This window comes from Pongo abelii, chromosome 10 (assembly GCF_028885655.2).
Source record: "Pongo abelii isolate AG06213 chromosome 10, NHGRI_mPonAbe1-v2.0_pri, whole genome shotgun sequence".
In the NCBI taxonomy this organism is placed as follows: domain Eukaryota; kingdom Metazoa; phylum Chordata; class Mammalia; order Primates; family Hominidae; genus Pongo; species Pongo abelii.
The window spans coordinates 121,016,072-121,043,122 of record NC_071995.2 but is presented as its reverse complement, the minus strand read 5'-3'; the positions used below and the strand labels follow the sequence as shown (position 1 = coordinate 121,043,122).

The 27,051-nt window shown below is 53.2% G+C and overlaps 1 protein-coding gene across 4 annotated transcripts in view; it reads right to left on the bottom strand.

Annotated features, from left to right (window-relative positions):
• Positions 1-10,273: 10,273 nt before the first annotated feature.
• Positions 10,274-27,051, bottom strand: part of MLXIP (MLX interacting protein) — a 67,373-nt gene continuing 50,595 nt past the window's right edge. The window contains exons 7-18 of one of the 4 annotated variants that reach the window (XR_008512414.2): positions 26,687-26,776; positions 25,251-25,342; positions 23,648-24,290; positions 22,293-22,414; positions 21,972-22,149; positions 20,060-20,181; positions 19,355-19,459; positions 19,099-19,226; positions 18,702-18,825; positions 16,558-16,687; positions 15,498-15,949; positions 10,274-10,545 (exon numbers count right to left, since the gene is read on the bottom strand). Coding sequence is in view for 2 of the 4 variants with exons in the window: in XM_024256780.3 (XP_024112548.1) it covers positions 15,828-15,949; positions 16,558-16,687; positions 18,702-18,825; positions 19,099-19,226; positions 19,355-19,459; positions 20,060-20,181; positions 21,972-22,149; positions 22,293-22,414; positions 23,648-24,290; positions 25,251-25,342; positions 26,687-26,776 (1,856 nt within the window). In the remaining 2 variants the exon portion in view is untranslated. Of the gene's footprint in view, positions 15,950-16,557; positions 16,688-18,701; positions 18,826-19,098; positions 19,227-19,354; positions 19,460-20,059; positions 20,182-21,971; positions 22,150-22,292; positions 22,415-23,647; positions 24,291-25,250; positions 25,343-26,686; positions 26,777-27,051 lie in introns of all 4 variants that reach the window. The other 3 variants (XR_008512415.2, XM_024256780.3, XM_024256781.3) reach the window with 3 other exon arrangements.

Sequence of the window (27,051 nt, the reverse complement as noted above, 5' to 3'; positions counted from 1 at the left end):
CGGGCGCGGTGGCTCACACCTGTAGTCCCAGCACTTTGGGAGGCCAAGGCGGGTGGATCACCTGAGGTCAGGAGTTCAAGACCAGCCTCAACATGGAGAAACCCTGTCTCTACTAAAAATACAAAATTAGCCTGGCATGGTGGTACATGCCTGTAGTCCCAACTACTCGGGAGGCTAAGGCAGAAGAATTGCTTGAACCTGGGAGACGCAGACTGCGGTGAGCCGAGAGTGCGCCATTGCACTCCAGCCTGGGAGACAAGAGCGAAACTCAGTCTCAAAAAAAAAAAAAAAAAAAAGACAGCTGATTGTTGTATACTGATCCCATGTCCTGCAACTTGCTGATCCCATTCACTCGCTCTAAAGTGTGTGCATCCTTTAGGGCTTTCTACGCATACCATCGTATCATCTGCAAATGGTTTTTCTTCCTTTCCAATCTGAAGGCCTTGTATTTCTTTTTCTTTCTTCTTCTTTTTTTTTTTTTGAGATGGAGTTTAGCTCTTGTCACTCAGGCTGGAGTGTAATGGCGCGATCTCAGCTCACTGCAACCTCCGCCTTCCTGGTTCAAGCGATTCTCCTGCCTCAGCCTTCTGAGTAGCTGGGATTACAGATGCCCATCACCACACCCAGTTAATTTTTGTATTTTTTTTTTTTTTTAGTAGAGATGGGGTTTCACCATGCTGGCCAGACTGGTCTCGAACTCCTGACCTCAGGTGATCCACCTGCCTTAGTCTCCCCAAGTGTTGGGATTACAGGTGTGAGCCACTATGCCCGGCCTCTTTTTTATGTTTTGTTTGTTTGTTTTTGAGATGGAGTTTCGCTCTTGTTGCCCAGGCTGGAGTGCAGTGGCGCGATCTTGACTCACTGCAATCTCCGCCTCTGGGTTCAATAGATTCTCCTGCCTCAGCCTCCCAAGTAGCTGGGACTACAGGCATGCACCACTACACCCAGCTAATTTTGTTTATTTTTTGTAGAGACGAGGTCTCACTATTGCCCAGTCTGGTCTGGAACTCCTGGGCTCAAATGATCTGCCCACCTCGGCCTCTCAAAGTGCTAGGATTATAGGCGGGAGCCACTGTGCCTGGCCAAATCTTGTATTTCTCTGTTTTGCCCAAGTGCCCTAACCAGAACCTCCAGGACGATACTGATATTGACAATATCGAAGGGGAAGGAGCAGATATCCACTTCTTATTCCTGATCTTAGGGGCAAGCATCAGTCTCTCACATTAAACATGATGTTAGCTGTGGACTTTTTGTAGATGCTCTTCATCAGGCTGGGGAAGTTCTACTCCATCTACTCCTGGTTCGTTAAATGTTCTTATGTTGAAAGGTAAACCTGTTTTCTCATGTGTAAAATGAGGACAACAATCTCTATATGGAGAGTTTTTTGAAGTTGAAAATGGGATAACATAAGGCCGGGTGCAGTGGCTCACGCCTGGGGTGTATCTGATATAACCCTGTAAGCCTCAATTTCCTTATCTCTAACATGGGTATTATAAAGTGTCTACCTCCTAGGGCTCACATTGGCAGGCAGTGGTAGATGTGACTTAAATTGCGAGATTACCAAGTGCCTGGGACATAGAAGCTGTGTGCTATGATAGATGACAGATAAAATGAGATGTGGTCCTTGTCCTGAAAAAGGAGAGATAAAATGTGGTACTGACAGCTACAGCGCACTTGATATCAGCAGCAGAAATGGAGCACTGGCAGTGGTTCCGGGGGCACAGCAGGGAGGGCCGGGCCAGGCCACAGCGGAGAGAGAGCGCTGGGCCTTCCAGGGAGGGAAATGCACAGCGGCACAGAGGGAAGAAGTGTGGGGTGCGGTTGAGTAGCCACAGAGAGCTCCTCTTGCTGGGACCTGGGCTGCGTAATCATAATCGTAATCGGGAAGCAATGGGATTGAAGTTACTGTTGTATTGAATGCGAGCAATGGACGGGGTGGGGGGACTTATTCTAGAAGACTTGTAAATTGAAGTGCTCCTGCTGAGGGCAGGCGTGGAGGGAGGCAGAGTTTTGAAACAGGAATGGGAGCTGGACATGGTGGCTTATGCCTGTAATCCTAGCACTTTGGGAGGCAGAGGCAGGTAGATCACCTGAGGTCAGGAGTTTGAGACCAACCTGGCCAACATGGTGAAACCCTGTCTCTACTAAAAATACAAAAAAAAAAAAAAAAAAAAAAAAAAAAAAAAAAAAAAGTAAACGGGCATAGTAGCTCTTGCCTGTAATCCCAGCTACCCAGGAGGCTGAGGCAGGAGAATCACTGGAACCCTAGAGGTGGAGGTTGCGGTGAGTCGAGATTGCACCACTGCACTCCAGCCTGGGCAACAAGAGCGAAACTCCATCTCAAAAAAAAAAAAAAAAAGAAGAAGCCAGGCACGGTGGCTCCTGCCTGTAATCCTAGCACTTTGGGAGGCCAAGGACGGTGGATCATTTGAGGTCAGGAGTTTGGGACCAGCCTGGTCAACATGGTGAAACCCTGTCTACTAAAAAAAATACAAAAATTAGCCGGAAATCGCTTGAACCCAGGAGGCAGAGGTTGCAGTGAGCCGAGTTCGTGCCACTGCACTCTAGCCTGGGCAACAGAGTGAGACTCCGTCTCAACAAAAAAAAAAAAAAAAAAAAAAAAGAGAAAAAAAAGAAAAAGGAATGGGGAAAGGCCAGGTGTGGTGGTTCACGCCTGTAATCCCAGTGTTTTTAGAGGCTGAGGTGGGTGGGATGATTGAGCTCAGGAGTTTGAGACCAGCCTGAGGAACATAGGAAGACCCCATCTCTACAAAAAAAGAAAAAAGAAAAAGGGATGGGTGTTAGAAAGTAGGATGATGTTTCCTGATCTTTTTTGATCAGTGCTGGGAGAGTTCTGTTAGGAGATAAGTGAATTCTGACTTATACCAGCTGTGTGCACAGCATGGGATGGGACCACAGTTAGCAACATTTTGGAGAAAGAATTCACCACCCAAAATTTGACAAATGGGAAGGGACGGACAGGCTGCCGTGAAAAAAGAAAACTCAGAAATGCTGCCAGGGTGTTACTGACTGAGCTGGACAGTCTTCATGGTAGCCTTGATATAAACTGAGACATTTTTGTCAGGAATGGGGAAACGGAGATGAAGAATAAGGAAAGTTGCAGCTGGGCACAGTGGCTCACGCCTGTAATCCCAGCACTTTGGGAGGCCGAGGCGGGCAGATCACGAGGTCAGGAGTTAGAGACCAGCATGGCCAGCACAGTGAAACCCGGTCTCTACCAACAAAATACAAAAAATTAGCCAGGCATGGTGGCACGTGCCTATAATCCCAGCTACTTGGGAGGCTGAGGCAAGAGAATCGTGTGAACCAGGGAGGCAGAGCTTGCAGGGATCCGAGATCGCGCCATTGCACTCCAGCCTGGGCGACAGAGCAAGACTCCATCTCAAAAAAAAAAAAAAAAGTTGCTGCTAGGCCAGGTGCGGTGGCTCACACCTGTAATCCCAGCACTTTGGGATCAAGGTCAAGAGATCGAGACCATCCTGGCCAACATGGTGAAACCCCGTGTCCACTAAAAACACAAAAATTAGCTGGGTGTGGTGGCACGCACCTGTAATCCCAGCTATTTGGGAGGCTGAGGCAGGAGAATCACTTGAACCTGGGAGGTGGGGGTTGCAGTGAGCTAAGATCATGCCACTAGACTCCAGCCTGGCGACAGAGTGAGACTCCATCTCAAAAAAAAAAAAAAAAGAAAAAGAAAAAGAAAAAGAAAAGTTGCTGCCTTTATAGGTGCTGACTACAAACTCAGCAAATTTGAGGTGTGATTATTATCCACACTTCACAGAAGAAGACTTCCAGGCACAAGACAGCTGTCACTCAGGCAGTCACTCAGGACCCAAATCTCGTGGGACTAACAGCACTTCATGATGAGGACTTTGGATTTCATTCTAAATGTAATGGGAAGCCCCTGGAAGTTGAAGCAGCATCTTTTAAAAAGACCATTCCAGCTGTACAGAGAACTGACTGAAAGCAGCAAGAGGCAAAACATGGGCCAGGCAGGGTGGCCAACTTCTGTAATCCTAGCACTCTGGGAGGCCAAGGTGGGTGTGTCACTTGAGGTCAGGAGTTCAAGACCAGCCTGGCCAACATGGCAAAACCCCGTCTCTACTAATAATACAAAAGTTAGCCAGGCGCGGTGGCGTGTGCCTATAATCCCAGATACTCCAGAGGCTGAGGCATGAGAATCGCTTGAACTCGGGAGGTGGAGGTTGCTGTGAGCCAAGATTGCGCCACTGCACTGCAGCCTGGGTGACAAAGTGAAACTGTGTCTCAAAACAACATCAACAACAACAACAACAACAACATGAATATTCAAGTTGTCCAGGCAAGAGGGTTATTGTCATGGCAGTGGGGATGGGGAGAGGTGGCTGGGTCTGTGATTACAGATGCTCATGGATTTACAATGGGGTCACATCCCAATAAACCCACTGTAAGTTGAAAATGTTAAGTAAAAAATGCATTTAATACACCTAACCTCCTGAACATCATAGCTCAGCCCAGCCTGACTTAAAAGGCCTCGGAACACTCACAGCAGCCTACAGCTGGGCAAAAGCGCCTGGCAGCCCAGGACGCAGGAGTGTTGGCTGTCTGCCTTCATTCAGCTCACTGCCACTGCCCAGCACCACGAAGAGATCATACGGCACGTCACTAGCCTGGAAGAAGATCAAAATTCAACATCTTAAGTACAGTTTCTACTGAGTGCATATTGCTTTTACACCATCCTAAAGTCAAAAAATCCTAAATCGCCAGGTGTGGTGGCTCACACCTGTAATCCTAGCACTTTGGGAGGCCAAGGCGGGCAGATCACTTGAGGTCAGGAATTCAAGACCAGCCTGGCCAATATGGTGAAACCCCGTCTCTACTAAAAATACAAAATTTAGCTGGGCGTGGAGGCGGGCACCTGTACACCTGTAATCCCAGCTACTAGGGAGGCTGAGGCAGGAGAATCGCTTGAACCCAGGAGGTGAAGGTTGCAGTGAGCTGAGATAACACCACTGCACTATAGCCTGGGCTACAGAGCAAGACTCTGTCTCAAAAAAAAAAGAATCCTAAGTCAGGGCCGTCTGTATTTTGGAGATGTTATTGGCGAGACTTGCTAATAGGCTGAACGTGGCAAGAGAGGGAAAGCAAGAGGCCAGGGTGAAGTCTGAGTTTCTGGCCGGAGCATTTGGGGAGACGTCAATGCCATTTATCGGGATGCAGAGTGTTTGCGGATGAACAAGTTTTGGGCACAGAGATGGAAAGTAAGGTTAGTTAGAGGTAGAGGGACTTGAGAAAGAGAAACTTGTGAATAGAGAGGAATGAGTCAATGAAAAAGGAGAAAAATGCAAGGGACAGAGAAGACAACTGACAAGAGAAAGACCCAGGCGGCAGCAAAGGGAATGGTTCAGGAAAAGACAAAACCTCTGCAGATGTGAGATTTGGCCACTGTTTCTGTGAAGTTTGTCCTTCCCTAAAGGGCTCTGCATGGGAGGTCCCTTCTGCCTCCTCGCCCTGGCCCCAACCCCTTTGCTGGTCCATCTCTGCTCATCTGGCTGGTTCCTGGCTCAGAAGCCACCTACCACAACCTATCACAGGTATCAACAAAGATTTTATTGTATTTACAATAAAGTCACTGTTGTATTCTCTGAGCCTCATTAAAATACAACCTTCAGTACACACATCTGGTTTTTTTTTTTTTGAGGCAGAGTCTTGCTCTGACACCCAGACTGCAGTGCAATGGCACCATCTTGGCTCACTGCAAGCTCTGCCTCCAGTTTCAAGCGATTCTGCTGCCTCAGCACCCTAAGTAGCTGGGATTACAGGTACCTGCCACCATGCCCAGCTAATTTCTTGTATTTTTTTTTTTTTTGAGTTGTAGTTTCACTCTTTTTGCTCAGGCTAGAGTGCAATGGCGTGATCTTGGCTTACTGCAACCTCTGCCTCCCGGGTTCAAGCGATTCTCCTGCCTCAGCCTCCCGAGTAGCTGGGATTACAGGCATGCACCACCACCCCAGCAAATTTGTATTTTTAGTAGAGATGGGGTTTCTCCATGTTGGTCAAGCTGGTCTTGAACTCCTGACCTCAGGTGATCCACCCGCCTCAGCCTCTCAAAGTGCTGGGATTATAGGCGTGAGCCACCGTGCCTGGCAATTTTTTGTATTTTTAGTAGAGATGAGCTTTCGCCATGCTGGCCAGTCTGGTCTCGAACTCCTGACCTCAGGTGATCCACCCGCCTCAGCCTCCCAAAGTGCTGGGATTATAGGCGGAGCCACTGCGCCCGGCCTTTTTTTTTTTTTTTTTTTTTTTTTTTTTAACAGAGTCTCGCTCTGTTGCCCAGGCTGGAGTACAGTGGCACGATCTTGGCTCATTGCAACCTCTGCCTCCCGGGTTCAAGTGATCCTCCCACCCCAGCCTCCCAAGTAGCTGGGATTATTAAATGTGCGCCACCATGCCTGGCTAATTTGTGGGTGGTTTTTTTTTTCTTTTTTGAGACGGAGTCTCACTCTGTCGCCCAGGCTGGAGTGCAGTGGCTCAATCTCGGGTCACTGCAACCCGAGAATCCCGGGTCACTTGAACCCGGGAATCCACTTCCTGGGAATCCACTTCCCAGGTTCAAGTGATTCTCTTGCCTCAGCTTCCTGAGTAGCTGGGACTACAGGCGCCTGCCACCACACCCAGCTAATTTTTTGTATTTTTTGTAGAGATGGGGTTTCACCATGTTGGCCAGGCTGGTCTCAAACTCCTGACCTCAAGTGGTCCGCCCGCCTCAGCCTCGCAAAGTGCTGGGATTATAGGCGTGAGCCACCGCACCTGGCCAGTATCCACATCTTGGTCAGAGAATAAAACAGGAAGAGTCGGTAAATACACAGCAAGTTAATTAGGGAAAGGAGGGACAGAAACTAGAGAAACACAGATCTCAGTACATACAGGAGAGTTGACACAGCGTCATTATAGTCCACTGATGGGTGGCGCTGGGAACTTGGGAGACACCAACACGTTGGAATCAGGGCTGTGGGACAGGTGTGGGGGGCAAGTTGGGGAGGACCGCTAACCCCTGATCACTCAGGCTTCACCCCCAATGCAAAATTGTAATGGAACCAACCAGCTCTGTTCAGTACTTCCCCCAGGAGTGAAAATCAGTCAGACTAGATGAAGAGATTAGACTGTTCACTGTACCAAGCCCATTAAGGCAGGAAAGTAGACTCTTATCTTAAAAAGCTTTTCCCCTCTCTACACAATGAGGGTTTTCTAGCTAATGATTTTCAGTGAAACAGAAAATCTGATCAATCAGAATGCCCCATTCCCCAGATTTCTCATTAACTGTGATTTTGTTGCTTTTCACAAAGCCTTTGGGAACTTTTAAATGACCAACTTTGCAGGTATATATGCAGTTCTGTAAATGGTATTAAAAAGCATACTTACGGCCGGGTGCCGTGGCTCATGCCTGTAATCCCAGCACTTTGGAAGGCCGAAGTGGGGGTGGATCACTTGAGGCCAGGAGTTCAAGACCAGCCTGGCCAACATGGTGAAATCCTGTCTCTACTAAAAATATAAAAATTAGCCCAGCCTGGTGACAGGCACCTGTAGTCCCAGCTACTCGGGAGGAGGGGGTACGAGAATTGCTTGAACCCGGGAAGGCAGAGGTTACAGTGTGCTGAGACTGCACCAGTGCACTCCAGCCTGGGCAACAGAGTAGACTCTGTCTCAAAAAGAAAAAAAAAAAAGGCATACTTAACAGATGAAATCCATATGGTGTCTGGAATGTGCTTCAAAATAATGGAGGTGGGCGAGAGGTCTTAGAAGAAAACAAAATTGGCCCCGAGTTGATAATTGTTAAAGTGGATGGTGAGCATTCATTATGATGAAGGGGCTCGTTACACTATTCTCCACTTCTGTGTGTACTGAAGATTTTCTGAACTAAAAAGGTAGAAAGTACATGCATTAAACTTCAGGATAAGTTCAATCACACCACCCTATACAAGTCTAATTTCAGATCTTTACCGAAAATAAGGGAAACCATGTTCTACAGAATCGAGTCCACATCAAGATGAAATGCTTTTCACGCCATTTAGAGATTAGTCTCACAGCTACAATTACTCAAGTTGAAGTTTTGAAATTACCTACGCAGTCTTCAGAGTCAACGCCTACTGTTGCTCAACCTGCCCCCTCTGATCCCCTTTCCTCCCCTGCCCCACCAGTCCCAGGGCTGTGGGCAGAGGTAGCTGGAGCAGGATGGGCTCCAGGAGGGTTCATCCACAGGCCGTCTGGATATCTGCTTCCTGCCAGGTCTGTGTGAGGTACGGCACCAGGCCCTTGTCCTAGTGGGCTCGGAATCTGGTGGGGAAGAGAAACTGAGTAATTCAACACGATCGGTGTCCTGAGAGCATCTCCAAGGCCCGTCTCCATGTGTGCGTGCACCTGTGTGGTGGGGAGAGAATATGAAGGCAGGTTTCTGAGGATCTGATGTTTAAGGAAAGACCTGAAGGAAAAGAGTGGAGATGGGGAAGTGCTTGGACAGAGGAGACAGACCTTGGGAAAACTGTAAACAGCAAAACCAAACCAAACCTGGTGTGTTCAGAAAACGAAAAAAAAAAAAGCAAAGAAAGCAGGGGAGGGGCTTCCATGAGGGCCTGGGCCTTTATCTGGAAAGCGCTGGAAGGACTGAAGAGAAGAGTGACCTGGCTGGACTTGGGCTTTTTAAAGCTTGTGCTATGATGTGGAGGACGGATGAGGCCACTACTTGAGCTGCTTGGGCAATGACGTGACTTGGATGAGGGTGATGGCAGCGGGGATGGAGAAAAGCGGATGTGTATTTAGAAGAAACTGAGAAGAGAAACTTGGCAGGACTTGGTATTGGGAGGGGAGAGGAAGGACTTCAGGGATAATTCTCTGGATTTGGGCTTGGGTGAGTGGTGGATGGTGAGGCCACTTACGAGAGGGAAAAGCCCTGTTAGGCTTCTCTGACCCATATAGCCTTGCTACCTCGGACATGACTGGTTTGTCTGTAATGGAATTAACCACGCCACCACCTTGAGAACTGTGCAGAGCTGTACATGCCCCTGCAGCAGCCGGAAATGTTAAGCCTGAGCAGGGCCCAGTGCACATCGAGGAACAGGACTCCAGGACACCGGCCTCGCTCCCTCCGGATCCTGCTCCTGTCCCGCTCCTGTCGCTGCTACTTCCTCCCCAACCCATCCAAACTCTGCTTTCTCCTCCAATCATGCCCCTACCATCTTTTAGGATCCCAGGTAGGTATGGAGCTGCGCTCAAAACATTAACACAGACACCTGTTGCTGAGCTCAGTGGAAACTGAGTTCCTTCCAGCCCAAAGGAGTCTGTGAGGTGCTCATCTTTCCCTCTGGGACCCCCGGTTCTCAAGGCCCAGGCTTGCTTCGTGTCTCCTCAGGGGAGGTATGGGGGTTTGATCAGACAAGAGCTTGTGTATCAACCCACTGCATTCTACATCGAGATCCAGATCTGGGCAGTCATCTGGTGAAGCAACCCCATGGCTCTGTGCGGGGCTGGGTCTTCTCGCTGGGTCACCCTGTCCAGGCACAGGGAGCCAGATGGGTGGGTACGGGGCCCAGGAAAATGACAGAGAAAAGCTTCTACATTAAACGAAGATGAGCCAACCTTCTCAGCACTTAAACAAAGGAACATTTCTACTGGTCAGCTTTCTAGTCTTTCCCATCTCTGGTATTGGGTCAATAACGAGCAGAGGAACCACAGTGCCTGGAGGCTCCCACTGTGACTGAGGATCTTGCGGAGCTGGGCCAGTGCTGGCTGTGCTGATGACTGCACTCTCTAAGCACAGAGCTCTATGGGCTACTGAACACTCGGACACACATGATTTCACGTGAAACTGTCAAGCATGCAGGCCTGGTGCTCTTTGCCCAAGTCCCAGATGAGGAAACAGGAGGTTTATAGGGGCACCAGTGAATTCTGTCCACCTGGGCGCGGCCTGGAGCAGTGGCCTGTCTCACTAGCCCCTGCTGAGGCCACAGGCAGAACCCACCACACTGGGCCTTTCTCATCAGCCTTTGTGGGGAGGCCTGTCTTTAGGAGAGGAGCACCGACTTTCTGGACACAACTCCAGAATCGCCCTCCCACCCTGGGCCTCTTCCCCACCCAAATGCCTCCATCCCAGGCTGATCACACCTCCCAAGGTTAGAAGGGGTGAGCTAGCCAAGGGCATCGCTACGCTCAGATCTTTTCATTTTCCCATCTCTTCCACTGCGCAACAGGATAGTATTTAAGGCCACACATCACAGGCTTTTCAAAAAAAATAAGGTTTCTTTATTGTCTTGGATGCAAATATAGTTTAAAAAATGCATTGTAGTGTTGAATACAGCTGGTGGAAACGCGCTTCTTGACAGCAGAGGGGTGTACTCAGGGTGACGTGGGCCGGAGGGGGCCTCTGGCCAAACCAGACTCCTCTGGTTTGTTCTTCAGACCACGAGGTGGAACCGTCTCCTCAAAGGAGCCCTGCCACAATCACCAAAGCTCACACCAGAAAAAAACCGCCATTTACACAACAAACTGAACCTGAAAAAGGAACAGAACATGGTGCTTCCGCTGTGAACAAAATCAGCAAGCGAATCCCTTTTCCTTTCCTGGGCTGTTCGAAAAAGATTCAGCTAGAGAAACGGGGGCACTGTGGGCGGCCCGTGGGGGATGGCCTGGAGCTGTGGGGCCCGGGCTGAGCCCTTCCTGCCTTCTAACTGCAGGATGTAAACTCTATGGAAATGTACAGAACTTCAGTTTCTCCCAACCCTCCACAACCTCAACTAACTCTTGAGACCACCAAATAACAGTTAGGAAACGCAGAAGAGAGTCCTTCAAATGAGCTACACCCAGGTTCAGAGCGCAGAACCAACAGTGTGACTGGGGCATGGAGGTAAATTCTGACACGATTGGAGGGGAATTTCACAAAACAAAATTCCATGAAGTAAACACGCACACGCAAGCTTGTGCAAGTGCACGCGCGCGTGCACACTCACACCCACACGTGCACACTCACACCCACACACACATACACACAAAGTCAACATTCAACGTGAAGAGTTCCCTTTTCTTTCTCAAAGGTTGATTTTCGCAAGCCCTAACAAGCAAAGAGTCCCATGCGGTGGCCAGGGGGGCCAAGACCTCAGAATGAAAAGCCCACAGCTGCTCTGTCCTCGCCCACTCTGGAGGCCAGCCCTGGTACACGCATGGGAGTAGGGGTCCTAAAATGCTTCGTCAGCGTTTCTGGAGCCCTTGCCAAGCTTACCACGTGCCCCATGTGTGTCCCTCACATCACAAAAACCTGTCCAGCCGCCCAAGGCCACGGTGTCCACCGAATGCCACAAACATGCTGCTGAGCCTCAAAGCTCTTCAACCTCCCACCTTGCTGTCCCCTCTCCCCTGACAGGTGTGCAGACAAGGTAAAATCCTCCAAAGCAGAGATATCGAGGGCCCGGAGCCACACACCACATCCCCGTGCATCTTTGGCACCCTGGCTGGCCACTGCTGCACACGCTGCCTGCCCGGATCAGTGCTGTCCAGCCCTCCTTTCCCTTCCCCAAGGAAATGCCGGGCCAAGCTGAGCTCCAAAACAGGTGGGTTCCTCTGGGGCCAGGGAGCAGGTGTTGAGGGAAAGGCCACACCAGAGGGAAAAGAGAGAGGCTCAACTCACACCCAGGCTGCCTGCTAGGAGGCCTCAGGCGGGCGAGGCAAGGGCCAGGCGACAAGGGAAAGGGACAGCTGAGGGTGAACGGGGGTGATGAGAGGGGCCCTCCAAGCCTTCCCACGTCGGAGCCAGGGTCAGGAAAGAGCTGGACCAAAGCAAGGTCCATCTGCCAGTGCAGAACCAGGCCCACAGCACCCCAAATCCCCCACACACAGGGGTCCACTGGCCCGGGACAGGCCCCAGCTCCACTCCCACGAGTTCTGAGAGCATAACGTCCTGTCCAGCAGACAGCGAGACCTCGCCATCTTGAAAACCTGAACCTGCCACCTCAGGTTCACCCAGGGGCCAGCTAGGGCCTTGGAGGAAGGGGCCTCGCCAGTTCTCAGCTGCAGCTCCCCTCTCTGACAGACCCTTACCTGCACGCCAGCTGCCGGCAGGGCCAGTCACGGCTGTGCACGGAGATGAGGTGGATGTGTGAGCCCCCCGACCCCAGCAACAGACAGAGGTGCTGCATGCCACTGTGCTACTTTATCTGGGCAGGGACTGGGGGTGCCATGCCCTCTAAGAATCCAAATTTACATCCTCTTAGCCAGAGCAGAGAAACCCTAGGATTGACTTCTAGAAAAGGGAGCATGGTCAGGGCCCATGGGCAGGAAACGGGAGGGCTGACTGACCACTGACCCCACTCCCCTGGCTGACGGCTCTGGGACCATGCGCAGCGCTGGGGGGTCTGCCGCTTTTCAGCCCCTTCCCCTCAACCAGACCCAATGCTGTCATCAGCACCAATGGCCAGCGCTGCCGTTGCTTCCTGCAGTAAAATCCTCCAAAGTAGAGATGTCCTAAGAAGGCGGCTAGCCAGCCCGCCTGGGGTGCTGGATGCTGCGTGGCCTGCCGGCCGACTCCAGGAAAGGCCCTCAGTGGCGCCTGCCCTGCTCTGGGGTCTCCCACCCACCACGGAAGGCAGCAGTGCAGTACAGGGGCTGACAGCACAGGGCGATTTATCAGAAACCCGCCCAGGGATTTATACGCCAGCAGGACTTCTGGTTTTTCTTTTCGGATTTTCTATTTTTTTCTTTTTTCTTTTTTGAGATAGGGTTTTGCTCTGTCACCCAGGCTGGAGTGCAGTGGTATAATCTCGGCTCACTACAACCTCCGCCTCCCAGGTTCAAGTGATTCTCCTGACTCAGCCTCCCAAGTAGCTGGGATTACAGGAGTGTACCACCACACGCGGCTAATGTTTTGTATTTTTAGTACAGACAGGGTTTCACCATGTTGGTCAGGCTGGTTGTGAACTCCTGACCTCAGGTGATCCACCCGCCTTGGCCTCCCAAAGTGCTGGGATTACAGGCGTGAGCCACCACAGTCTGCCTCTATTTTCTTTTATTTAGAGGCAGGGTTTCACTCTGTCATCCAGGCTGGAGTACAGTGTGGCATGATAATAGCTCACTGCAACTTCTAGGCTCAAGCAATCCTCCAGCCTCAGGACCAAGTAGCTGGGACCACAGACACTCACTGCCACACATGGCTAAATTTTTTTTTTTTTTTGTAGAGACAGGGTCTTGTTATGTTGCCAGGGTTGGTCCCAACTCCTGAGCTCAAGTGATCCTTCAGCTTCAGCCTCCCAAAGTGCTGGGATCACAGGCAGGAGCCACCGTGCCCGGCCAAGATTGATTTTCTTACTCTCCAAAGCGTCAGCATTTTGAAGTTTCTTTTATGAAAGCAGGGACAAGAATCAGGGTGAAAATGAGTGTAAACAAAGCCCATCCTGTGGTCAGCACCCACTGGAGGTGGCCAGCAGAGTGGCCTCAGATGTCCCTGCACCTGGCCCAGGAGCCCAGGACAGAGATCAAATCTAGGCCCCTTGGTCTGGCTGGATTCATCAGGCAAGATTCAAAAACAAGAAAACCTCTAGAACAAGAAACGATCACGTCTGCAGCAGATACGGCACTGTGGCCCTATGGCCATGGCAATCGTGAGCACCAAGAGAATGAGTTACAGAAATATCTCCAATACAAAGACACGCATCTCCTGGACAGTGGACAGTCGCTGGGACACACATACACACACACACACACACTTCAAGGCTCACACAACCTAACAGCCTTAAATATCTGAAGACACAGAATCACGACATTAAGTCAGCAGAGGGAGAGGTAGGCTGAAGCAGCAGGAGGCCAATTTTATATCCCACAGATTTTTAAAAAAATGACTCCCCAGCAAGGGGTGGGGAGAAAGCCACTGATTTAGGAGAGTTCTTGGCTCAGCCAACCACTGCGGTTATCTACACGTTTTACAAAGGCACGGAAGTAGAGTGGGGCTGCACTCACGACCCTCCCCAGGGCCCGCACAGCCGGACACGGTGGGTTCTTCCTTTTTCCCTTCTGGCCTTGGTGGAATTCCTACCATGGTAGCCTCTGCCTTTGGGACAATGCCTTCATGCTTATCCCCGGGTCAAGGATGGAGTCTATTACCATTTCCCAGGGGAAATTCCAAGGACCAGCCCCGCCTCATCTTACGTTCACCCCACAGGAAAGGTGATCTGGAAAGCCTGTAAACACGCGCTCTGGGTGGCTGAGTGGTGTCACCAAGCTGCTTTTGTGCAGGGCTGAAGCACAGACAAGAGGGCAGGCAGCTGGCCGGTGGCCTGAAGTGGGGAGAGATCCCCGCAGGCCTGCAGGAGCCAGGGAGAACCTCCAACTGGATCTAAACTTTGAGGACAGCCCAGGGGTGCCCCTCTTCACACAGCTCCCAGGCTCCCTCAAAGCCCTTCCCAGGCCCTGCAGGCAGAGAGGGAGGGCGAGGAGAGGCAGGGAGGGCAGAGGTCGCCTGAAAGCCTGGGCTCCGAACTCCTCAGCAGAGCTTTAAAGTGCATTCTTTCCACGAGGAGGTACCCTCAGCTGGGCTTCCTGAGTGCTGGAGAGAGTGCTTGCCCCTGCAGCTCCCTGCAGAGGTAGCCAGAGAAGGGCAAGGACTGAGGCTGGGCCAAACTCTCACTGCAGGCTCAGAATGGCCCCCAGCCCAGCCACGCCTCCACCCAGCCCAGATCTGGGTAGATTCTTTGCTGTCTGATCTGAGAGATGCCTAGAAACAGCTCTGAGGGCTGACCACCACAGAGTGCTGCCCACCAACATTGTTTCCTTCTCCAAACACAAGACGGGACAGACTTTTGAGTGTGGGGGCATCTTTGGTCCAAGAACTGTCCCGGTTTGGGGCTCCCAGCTGAAAGACATCAGACAAGATGACAAGGCTGACAGCAGGACGTGGAGTCTGATCTTTCAGACACTAGAACATCAGGGTTCTAGGCTCCCACAGGACATGCTTGATCTGTCAACAGCTGCAGCTGGAGCCAAGTGGAGAACAGCAGAAGGGCCACAGCTGTGAGGTGACATCCGAGAAGTCCCTGGGCTGAGTCCCCGTGGATCCTGCAATGTCAGGTGGAGCTAAAAGGGGACAGATGAAACATGCCCAGCAGGGCCTCTCAGCCAGAGCAGCCACCGTGCATCACACGCTTCCATTCTGGTCCTGTGTGTCCCACATCTACCGTTTCTGCACACATGTGTCCTGGAGGGCCTCTGAAGAAGGCACTTCCCCCTGGCAGCCTCCCATGCATAAGCCTGAATAGAAGCCCAAGTCCATCCACAAGGGCCGGGCGCTGTCAGAGCTGAGGGGACAAAGAAAGACGCCTTCCAACTGCCCCACGGGCAGACCAGAGAGTGGAGCAGGGCATCAGGCAGAGGCATGCATGTGGACAGGACGTGGCAGGAGGGACAAGGCTGGGCCTCAGGACAGGAGCAGACCCTGTCACCCTCATCCCGTCGATTCCACTCACCGGCGCCGGGCCCGGCAGGCCACCAGCAGGGCAGGACCAGCGCGGCCAGCACTTCCCTTTTGTGTGGGCTGCCCCGAGGGCAGAGGAGGTGACTGAGGTCACTGAGTGAGAGAGTTCACAGCAAGGGGTTCCCGAAGGCGGGCTATTGCTGTCAGCAGGCCCCAAACCTGCTTCAGACCTGAGCATGGCCTCCCGACACCACGGTGGGCCGGCAGAGTTGGAGAGAGGCCCCGAGGCTGAGCGTCAGGAAGGGCTGGGGGGCGCAGCCTACTCTCCATGGGCAGGGAAGGGTCTCCTGGCATCTCATGCGACCACGTGCCAGCTAAACAGCTAGGACTCTCCCAATCTCTTGCCGATCCTGGTGACAGCCTTGGACGCCTGCTCCGGCAGCTGTGCCGGGTCTGTGAGGATGGAGGTGGAGGTGCTCAGCTGCCGCAGCGTGCTCAATACCACTGCAAGACAGAAAGGGTCAGACAAAGGCAGTGACACAGACCCACCACACACCGCATACTTGGCTTCGTACCTACAACCCACGTGGGAATGCTCAGGCACGGGGCAAGCAGCAGCCGTGCTGGACTGCAGGAAGGAGTGCCGGGGGCCTACGCTGAGACCTGGGCACTCACCCCTCTGCCTCCAGAAGCCTCCCCAAATCCAGCAGGAGCTGCCGTAGGTGGAGCATCCTATGCTGTTCCTGGTGCCGTGGGGCTGCCAGCTGTTCTGATATTAAGCTTCTATAACCTTAACATATGGGATCATCTTTGCTTGTTATTATAAGAATTAAACAAGAAAACACACCTGAAGGCACCTGATACAGGGCCTGGCAAATAGTGGGCACTCGATCCATGCAAGCTGGGTCTGAACAAGCTGGGAGACACACAAGGGCAGGAGCCTCCTGGCCCCACTGGGTGCTCCTGACTGAGGGCCTCCTGGACAGCACTTTCCCCTGCCCCGGCCCCGCCTGGCTGCCTGCAGTGGAGTCTGGCTAATACTGTCCTTAGCCTGGGGCTGTCCTCCCTTCAGGACTAGCAGGAAGCCCCCACCCTGGCGCCGCCCCACTCACTCGGCCTGAGGATGGGCAGGGAGCAGTGCTGGTCCAGCCAGGACAGCGCCGTCCGGTGCAGCTCCTCCAGGCTGCTGGTGGACACCATGCCCTTGAACGACTCAAAGAGCGGCTTGATGATGATGCTGAACTGCAGTGTGTGGTTAAAGAAAAGGCAAGCACGGAGAGGGGCTGGGGACTGCAGACCCGAAGGTGGCTGGGCTGGCGTACTCCCTTCCCCTGGGGCTGGAAAGTACCTGCCCACAGAGAATGGATCACTAGGAAAAAGGGGGAGAGATCTCTAGGCAAGGTGTGTCTTCCACTTCATGAAAACACTCTGCTCTAACTGTACCTGGACAACAGGGCCGCTCGAGCACCGAGCAGGCAGGGGACAGGGACACAGAAGGTCTCTAGTCTGGAACAGGTCCTAGCACAAACACGCAATTAAAATGGTTCTTACATACAGTGCCAGGAACATCAAAGGCACAGAGCAGGTGGAAAGGCAGAAGCCAGCCAAGTGCGGTGGCTCACGTCTGTAATCCCAGCATTTTGGGAGGCTGAGGTGGGTGAATCACTTGAGGTCAGGAGTTTGAGACCAGCCTGGCCAACATGGTGAAACCCCATCTCTACTAATAATACAAAAATTAGCTGGGCGTGGTGGTGGGTGCCTATAATCCCAGCTACTTGGGAGGCTGAGGCAGGAGAATCGCTTGAATCCGGGAGGCGGAGGCTGCAGTGAGCCGAGATTGCACCACCGCACTCCAGCCTGGGTGACAGAGCAAGACTCTGTTCTCAAAATAAATAAATAAATAAAGGCAGGAGCCATCTGCCTGAAAGTGGCATTTGCCTTCTGTGTTAAATGCAAAAGTGCATGCCAGTCTCCTAGACCATCTTAGTGAAGGCCTGAGGCATGTTTCCTCTCGGACTTTGATCAGGATGGCACTCACAGTTCCCCCACCTCGGCCTGATGATGGGGAGTGTGCCATTTCATCAAAGAAGCTCCGATTCATTCCAGACGCCACCCAGCTCTATTAATGACAGGGACCAGGACCAGGGCAGGCAGTAAAACAGCAACACAGGGGAATCAGAGCTGGTGCCTGTCATCTCTTCAATTAAAAACTGCCTCTTATGGCCGGGCACGGTGGCTCACGCCTGTAATCCCAGCACTTTGGGAGGCCAAGGCAGGGGGATCACTTGAGGTCAGGAGTTTGAGGCCAGCCTGGCCAAAATGGTGAAACCCCATCTCCATTAAAAATACAAAAATTAGCCGGGCGTGGTGGCATGAGCCTGTAGTTCCAGCTACTCAGGAGGCTGAGGCAGGAGGATCACTTGAGTCTGCGAAGGTGGAGACTGCAGTGAACCGTGATTGCATCTTTGCACTCCAGCCTGGGTGACAAAGTGAGACCCTGTCTCAGGGGGAAAAAAGAAACAAACAAAAACACCCTGCCCCTTCCAGCACACACACGTGCTGTGCCCTGCCCTGCCCGATAGCTGCAGCTGGGATTCTCTCCTCCCGCACAACCGTCACCTCTGACTGTCAGACCCTTGCCCCAATGCCACGGTCAGCCCAACACATGTGCCGACCGTTTACTCAGAGGCAGAGCGGTGGCAGGGTGGGGAGTGACCAGGCAGGAACCACTCCCCGTGAGAGCCGTGCTGCCACCTGGAAGGCTGAGTGCAAGGTGGCCTTGGCACGAGAGCCCCCAGAGGTGGACATGCTCCATTAGGCTTCAAATTGGGCTCTACCACTCAGTGGAGGGAGTCCTGGTTTCCGCCTGTCACAGCAGGGGTGGCACTCACCCTCCCTGTGGCTTCGAGGACCAAGCTGGCTGCCAGGCTGTGTGGAACCATGCCTCCTTCCCCTGCACTTTCTGCAAGTGGCTCTAGGGTTGTCCTGATTTCTTAAGGACCTAGAAAGCGAAGCCCACCGTTCTACCTCCCCAGCCCTTCCTGCAAAGCACCCTGAAGCCGCATCAGCAGCTCCAGCCCACACAGCAGGCCAGGCCGGACCACTCTCTCCCGAGACAGACGCTAGCACTGCCTGTCGTGAGGAGCTTGGTGACAAGCATTTAAAGAGTCTTTCTAAAGTAACTACAGTGCCACAGTCTGTGGCTTCAGTGCATTGGCTGAGGGCCGGGAAGAGCAAAAAGAAAACCCAAAGATACAATCCAGAACTTCCAATTCTGCAAGGTCCGGCTTTTCACGTATTCGTCAAACATGTCTTTCATGTGATCAAACTGGCGCCGGGTAACGGGGACTCCTGTGGCAGGGAGCAGCTGCTGGCAGGAGCTGAAATGACAGGAGCCGTGGGAGCTGTGGAGCAGCCAGTGGCCACAGTGGCCAATAAGGACCCTGGGACAAAAGATGGGCAGGGCTGGCCCAGTGCCGGGCCACAGCCAGGCACAGAGAAGAGAGGTCTGTGGAAGGAGGGTGACAAAGAGCAGAACTACTGCAGCAAAGAGGCGTCGACCAGTGATGAGGCCACAGGGTCCCACCACCTCTGAGGCAGGCCCTGTGTCGGGATGGGGTGCCTGGTTGGAGCCCCAAGGCCCAGAAGCTCACATGATGGTGGCATTGAGCTCCTCGATCTCCTCCCGCAGCCGCCGGGCCTCCTCCTGCATCTGGCCCCTCTCCTGCTGCAGCTTGGTGATGTACTCCACGGTCTTCTGCAGTGTGATGGCGTGACTGGTCTGCAGAAGGGGCAGGTGGCTGGAGGCGGCACCCACAGCCAGCAGGCCTGCCACCAGCAATGACCACGCAGGGAGCACGTCCTGCCAGCTCCCCTGCCCTGCCACGGCCCATGCTCTTGGCAACTCACCAGCTTGGAATTGTTGGAGATGAGGCTGTTGAGCATGTCGAAGCACATCTTGATGTTGAAGCGCCTTTTCTGCTCAGCTGAGATGTGCTTCATCTGCCGGTTCTGCTGGAGAACCCACTGGTCACTGAGACAGGCACATTGCAGGCATGCTGTCCACCCCTCCTCACCCCCTACGCTGATCCTGGGTGCCCAAGGGCCAGGGCTAGAGAGCTACGTGGGAGGAGGGCACGACGAGAAGCTGAAGGCTCCAATGAGGAGCCGGGGGGGACAAGACTGGGAACCATAGAAAACCTGCTCTGCAGAATGGTGCACAGCCAGGGCTGGGAACCGCGGGGCTGAACCGGTGCATCCCAGGTGCTGCAAGCTCCGCCTTCCCCACCCAGCCCTGCCTCCTCCCCCCAGCACAGCTCTGGTGGTGGCCATATCCCTCCTGCAACTGATGCGGGCAGCCTGGGCAGTACCTGCACACTACGTGGACTCAGCGTTGGCTCCCAGGCTTGGGGCCCACCCAAAAGCCTCCAGCGGGCCCACCATCCCCACAGGGCTGGTTCGTGGCATGGGGCAAGGAGAAGTCCATTTCTGATCCACCCCTGCCTGGGCAGCTCTGGCTGGGTCTGAGGTCTCCGTTCCAGACAGAGACAGATCCTTGATGTCCTGCACTCCTCTCCCCTCCTCCCAAGGGAACCAAGAGGAGACATGCGGTACCTTTAGTGCAGCCACATTTTTGGGGTCGGATTTCCCTGAGCAGTTGTTCTGGGGAGACTGAGGACTGGGGCTCTGCTCTGATGCACACGGAGAGGCCTGCCCTGAGTTTGGGCAGTCCCGACCTGGTAAGAACAGACTCCTCTGAGGGGCGGAGCCCTGGCCCCTCAACGCCACCAGGAGGCAGCCTGGGGTCTCTGCAGGGTTATGAGGTGCTCGCTGCTAGCCACGTATTGCACTTGGTTCTTTAAACTGCACACACATGCTTCCTTAGATTTTTCTTATTCACTCCCTGAAAATTTTAAATTAATAACAACAACAAAAACACCCTTAACCCACACAGAACACGATGGAGCAACCCTGTATGACGTGTTCCAGTCACTGGTGTCACTTTAGGAGATATTTCGCAGGTGGGCTCTTTATTATTATTATATTTTTTAATTAAAAAACATTTTTTATAGAGCCAAGGTCTCACTATATTGTCTAGGTCCTGGGCTCAAGCGATCCACCTGCCTCAGCCTCCCAAAGTGCTGGGATTAGAGGAGTGAGTGACCGTGCTCAGTCCCAGGTGGACTTGGCCTTCTCGGCCCATTCCGCTTTACTGTAACAAATGCCTCCGCTTCCTTTCCTCTCTGCTGGATTATTTTCCCCAAACTCCCCGTGAGGCTGTGCAGCAGGCTCTAAGTTCTGTGTTCTGAGACTCCGGAGACCAAGGCGATGGTTGGCCCTAACCTCTCCCTCGATTATTTGAGGGGCCTGACTCCCATCTCTCTTGTTTCTGTCTTTCCGGACTGAAGAGTCCTTACTCTCCAAAGCCTGTCCTTGGAAAAGGCCCCTGCTGGCTGAGCCCACTAAGTTAGAGACCCTCCCTCACTCGTGTCTTCCTGAGGGAAGAGGGAGACAACTGTTTGCTCACAGAGTTCCAAGAGCAGCTACACCATGCTTTTGTTTGTTTGTTTGAGATGGAGTCTCGCTCTGTCACCCAGGCTGGAGTGCAGTGACTCGATCTCAGCTCACTTCAACCTCCACCTCCTGGGTTCAAGTGATTCTCCCATCTCTGTCTCCTGAGTAGCTGGGACTACAGGTGCATGCCACTAAGCCCGGCTTTTTTTTTTTTTTTTTGTATTTTTTGATAGCGACAAGGTTTCACCATGTTGGCTGGGCTGGTCTCGAACTCCTGACCTCAAGTGATCCACCTGCCTTAGCCTCCCAAAGTGCTGGGTGTACAGGCATGAGCCACTGCGCCCGGCCTACACCATGCATTTATTTAAGAAAAGAGGCCATTTCCATTTCCCTTCCTGGTATGGCAGGCATTTGAGGGAAGGGGCCCCATCTGCCTACACCCTCTACCAGCAGCACAGCCTCGGGCAAATCATTTGTCCCTGATCTGGCCTGTTGGCTCCTCAGATGTCCCTGGGCAAAATCAGTCCTGCTCTGACTATCTCGCCCCTGGATGGCCCAAGAGTGGACATGGGCCACAGACCTGTAGTGCTGAGACCTGCTGGGGAAGGCCACGTTGGTGCCCAGATGAGGCTGGATGGCTTCTGTGGCCACAGCAACCCCAGGCTGATGTTCCCAGAGACAGGAACCCCAGGGTTCCTCAATCCCTTCTCTGGGTAAGAACAGCAGCTCAGTACCAGGCCTTCATGGGCAGTCAGCAGGGACTCCCCGAGCACACAGGTCACCTACACTGCCACATGCCCACTAATTTTTGCCCTGCCAGTGCCACCACAGTTCATCCTGCCACCCACAGAGCGTGTTCCCAGACTGTGTTATCAGCAGGCCTACAAGACCTCACTGTGTGTCCTAAGCCCAGGCTCCGTCCTGGGGACCCAGCAAGCACCCCCCATGATCTACGGCAGGCCCAGTTACTTCCCTTGTGATGTCCCAACCATCCCGCCGAGTGAACACTCACTGGGCCCTGTGACAGTGACCTGGGGGCTGCCCCCATGCAGTGGGACCTGCTCGCCCTTCCCCAGGGGGTCTTGCGCTGTGCTTGGAAAGAGCCGGGAGACGGGGGCAGGCGGACTGCTCGTGCCATGGCCGAGATCTGTCACCAGGATGCTGCTGTGGAACTCCGGGACCCCAGGAGCCTGCAGTGACATGGGAGAGAGGTCACCCCCGACCGCTGATATACAGCAGGGCGGCACACCAGTAGTCTCAGGTGAGGGCCGCTCAAGATCAGGGTGCTCCGGGGTGAGAAGGACACTGCGGGTCTGCCCAGGGCCCTCCTCACCCTGGCGATGGCAGCAGGCGCAATGACCATGTTGGACTGGGACACGGTGGAGGCCAACATCCCTTCTCTCTTCAGAGGCCCTGACGTCATGATCACCGCTTGTGGTTGGCCTGAAAAGGCAGCTGCCAGGATAAGGAGGATGTTCAGGTGCAGCCCTGGGCCACAGGGCCTGGCCCACCCTGCAGAGGCTGCCTCTCTGCCAGTGAGACAGCTTGTTCTCAACCCCAGGGGACAGGAAGACAAAGCCACCAAGGCACCTAAAACTTGTGTGACTTCTTGAAGGAGACATGCTATAGACCCAGGAAAGAGATGGCCAGGACCACGTGTTTTCACACTGTAGGTTGTGACTAACTTTAAGCTGGGTGCAATGGCTCACACCTGTAATCCCACCATCTTGGGAGGCCGAGGCAGGTGGATCACCTGAGGTCAGGAGTTCGAGACCAGCCTGGCCAACGTGGTGAAACCCCATCTCTACTGAAAATACAAAATTAGCCAGGTGTGGTGGCGCATGCCTGTAATCTCAGCTACTCAGGAGGATGAGGCAGGAGAATCACTTGAACCCGGGAGGCAGAGGTTGCAGTGAGCCAAGATCGCGTCATCTCACTCCAGCCTGGGCAACAACAGTGAAACTCCGTCTCAAAAAAAAAAAAAAAAAAAAAGATAGAGAATAGAGACTAGGTGCGGGGGCTCACACCTGTAATCCCAGCACTTTGGGAGGCCAAGGTGGGCAGATCGCCTGAGATCAGGAGTTCGAGACCAGCCTGGCCAACATGGTGAAACCCCATCTCTACTACAAATACAAAAAATTAGCTGGGTGTAGTGATGGGTGCCTGTAATCCCAGCTAACTCGGGAGGCTGAGGCAGGAGAATCACTTGAACCCCGGAGGCGGAGGTTGCAGTGAGCCGAGATCACACCACTGCACTCCAGCTGGGCGACAGAGTGAGACTCCGTCTCAAAAAACAAACAAACAAACAAACAAAAATTAGCCGAGTATGGTGGCGCACACCTGTAATCCCAACTACTCGGGAGGCTGAGGCAGGAGAATCGCTTGAACCCGGCAGGGGGAGGTTGCAGTGAGCCGAGATTACGCCACTGCACTCCAGCCTGGGTGACAGAGACTCTGTCTCAAAAAAAAACCAAACAAAAAAACAAAAAAGATAGAGCAGAGAAAACGGACTAGATCATGGCCATGTATTATTTCACGACCCTTTTGTTTCATTTAAGTGTGTGTGTGTGCGCAGGCACGTGCACACCAGGGTGGCGGTGGCGGTCACAAGTTTGAAAGCCTTTGGGATGGGAAAACATCCCTCTGGGTCGGGGGGAGCCCCGCACTGAGTCCCCCCGCCTGGCTCACCTGGGGCGATGCAGGCATTCTTCAACACCAAGGACACGGGCTCTGGCTTGGTGGGAGCAGGCACTATTTTGTGGGGCTGCTTAGGCCTGCCCCCAGTCAAGGATACAGGTTTGGGGTGCACAAAAGTTAACCGTGGCTGGGGAGGCCGGGTGACAGGAGACAATGCCAGCCCACAAGGGGCCGCTGACGGGGCAGGGTGATGGGTGGTGATCACAAGGCCCTGACTCTGGCTGAAGGTGGTGGCAGAGGCGTCGTGGGTGAGGGTGGCAGAGGCCGTGTGGGTGATGACAGACGGCGCTTTGTTGACTCCAGCAAACTTCTGTGGCTGATGGAAGGTGGGTGGAGCTGGGGGGTTCAGGGCAGTGGCAGGAGGAGGAACTAACGGTAACACCGGGGAGATGGGCGGTGGGGCGGGGCTGGGAGACAGCAGGGGCATGGTGAAGACGGGGAGGAAGGGCTGCGGGACACTCAGTGGCGGCTCTGAGGGACCGAAGTCCGTGGGCTGGATAAACGGGTCCTCAGTCCGGGAGGTGTGTTCACAGCCCTGCCCATCCACGTGAGCCAGGGATGGGGCGGTAGGGGGCGCGATGAGGCTGTCAGGAAGGCTCACGGTGGGGAGGGCTGTGGTCGGCAGGATGCTCTCCTGAAAAAGGAAGAGAGGAGCCAGGAAGCAATGCTGGGGTCAGACAATTCCTTTCTAGCGCTGCACACTGCCAAGTTCAACTACACAGGCCGGGCGCTGGGACAGAGGGACAAAGGCCACATCTCCACGCCCATGGCTGCTGATCTGATAGGGATTTGTGTTCCCCTACATGTCTGCGGGGGTCTTGTTTCCATTAAAAATTAAATAACTCAGAGCTCAGATAAGGCAACGGCCCTCACACAGCTGGCTAGCAGCCTGGGAATATCTTGTTTCTGGAGTCCAGCAGAGTCTCCCCAAAGTCTCTGTCATCTTCTATTACTGAGCAGAGGCAGCCTGGATTGCAGCTGCTCGGGGCTCCCCGAGGATGATTTCACGTGTCAACTGGTCATCAGGCCACCTCTTCATAAATAAGAAAAGCTACGAGGAACCAATGGTTCAGATCCCAGTCTCTACAGTAGAAATTTTTCCCAGAGCCCGTTTGAAGATGGTGCCAGGTTACCAGTGTCTAACTGGTCATGGACATAAGCATGAGGGCTCCGTAAGGACAAAGAATGGTACCTCACTCAGCTCTGTAGCCCAAGCACTTGTAAGCAACTTTTTGGATTGCTTAGTAAAACGTGAAAGAAATATACAGAAGTTATTTTTATTAGTAATCCATGTTTTTCTTCTCTGTCTAGCTAATTCTGTGTTAATCAGTCGTAGCAGAGCTAGCTGCACATAGGTTACCTGGCACTCAGGCAGGAGCATACCTGGACCAAGTCTCCCACCCCATGGGTGCTGAAGGATGCTGTAAAGAGGGATGGAATCGTGCCTCTGCACATTAGTGCTGGTCTAGCACTGCTTGGCGCCTTGCTGGTGACTGTGTGGCTATGCCATTAGCCTTGCTCTGGCAGCAAACCTTTGATGAGCAGCCCTGTGCCTGCCAGCCCCTTCCCCCACCCATCCCCCAGCTTCCTCTACCTGTGCAGGTGGGTTGTTGGGATCTGGTACAGGTGCTGAGGCAGATGCAGGTAGCATGGAGCCAAAAATGGAGCGGCTAGAAGAGAAGAGGTCTGAAAAACAACAACAGGGGTCTTCTGAGCTCAGTGTGCCCAGCATTTGCTGGAATCAAGACTCAAACAGGGCCAGGCACGGTGGCTCATGCCTGTAATCCCAGCACTTTGGGAGGCCGAGGTGGGCAGATCATGAGGTCAAGAGATCAAGACCATCCTGGCCAATATGGTGAAACCCCAACTCTACTACAAATATAAAAATTAGCTGGGTGTAGTGGCACATGCCTGTAGTCCCAGCTACTCAGGAGGCTGAGGCAGGAGAATGGCTTGAACCCAGGAGGCAGGGGTTGCAGTGCGCTAAGATCGCACCACTGTACTCCAGCCTGATGACAGAGCGAGACTCCCGTCTCGGAAAAAAAAAAAAAAAAAAGGTGCCAACCACAACCACCATGCCTGGTTGGTGCCACCAGTGGTCCCAACTACACAGGAGGCTGAGGTGGAAGGATCGCTTAAGTCCAGGAAGGAGGTTGAGGGTGCAGTGAGCTGTGTTCGTGCCACTGCACTCCAGCCTGGGCTACAGAGCAAGGCTCTGTCTCCAAATAACAAAGACTAAAACAGGCTGGGTGTGATGGCTTACACCTGTAATCCCAGCACTTTGGGAAGCAGAGGCAGGAGGATCGCCTGGGCAACATAGGAGACCCCCGTCTTACAACAAAATGAAGAAATGAACTGGGTGTGGTGGTGTGTGCCTGTAGTCCCAGGTACTCAGGAGGCTGAGGTGGGAGGATCACTTGAGCCCAGGAGTTCAGGGCTGCAGTGAACCATGATGGAGCCACTGCACTCTAGCCTGGGTGACAGTGCAAGACCCTGTCTCTTAAAAAAAAAAAAAAAAAAAGACTCAAACAAATCAAGGACTAAACCCCTAAACCCCACATGGCCCAGGGGGATGCCATGGCCAGAGGGTATTACCCTCAGAGACATCTTTTTTTCTGTAGAAAGGGGGCTCTGGTTGGAACCACACATGTTGGCAACTATCCTGGGCTCTGAAACACTCCCAGGCCTGGCGTTTCTGCTGCTCTCACAATGGCAGGTGCTCAAGGACCCATCTAACTGCAGGGCCTTGGCAGAGAGCTGGCCGTGTCATCGGTGCCCTCTGCTGCTTCGAGGGAGAACTGCTTACAGTCACGGCTAAATCCAGAGCCAATTTCCTTGCTGAACAATGTCCCAGAAAAACTTCCCAGACCTTGCAGTTACTACAAAAAACAGTTCAGTTTAAAAAAAATTCTGTGCTCGCCCCCTTGCCCATTCTACCAAGTCTCGCCTTTTAAAGGAAGGCAGCGATCTGCTCTGTGCTGGGCTGGGGGAGATGCAGGCAGCCATGCTCTCTCTGCCTCTGGTCCTCACCCTGGAAAGGCTCAAAGGTGTCCATGAAGTCCAGGTTAGGCTGCAAAGGAATCAGTCCTGGCTGGATCATGTCTGCATTTCCCAGATGTGCTGCAAGAATCACAGAGAGAGGAACCATTTTGTCTTCTCAGACAATGTTGCAGGAACGTAAAAAAGGCCTGGAACAGACCTTCCTGGCCCTGCTCACATCCCAGAGTCTTCCAAGGAGCTGGCTGGGATTTCTACCTTCTCAGGGTTCATGGCCATTCTGCACCCTCAAAAGGCAGGAAAGTAAGTTTTTGCCAGGAAGGTAAAATTGGTATCAGGGAATGGACACTCCAGGAAGCTGTAAAGAGCTCAACAGAGAACAGAGACCTCCCCCAACA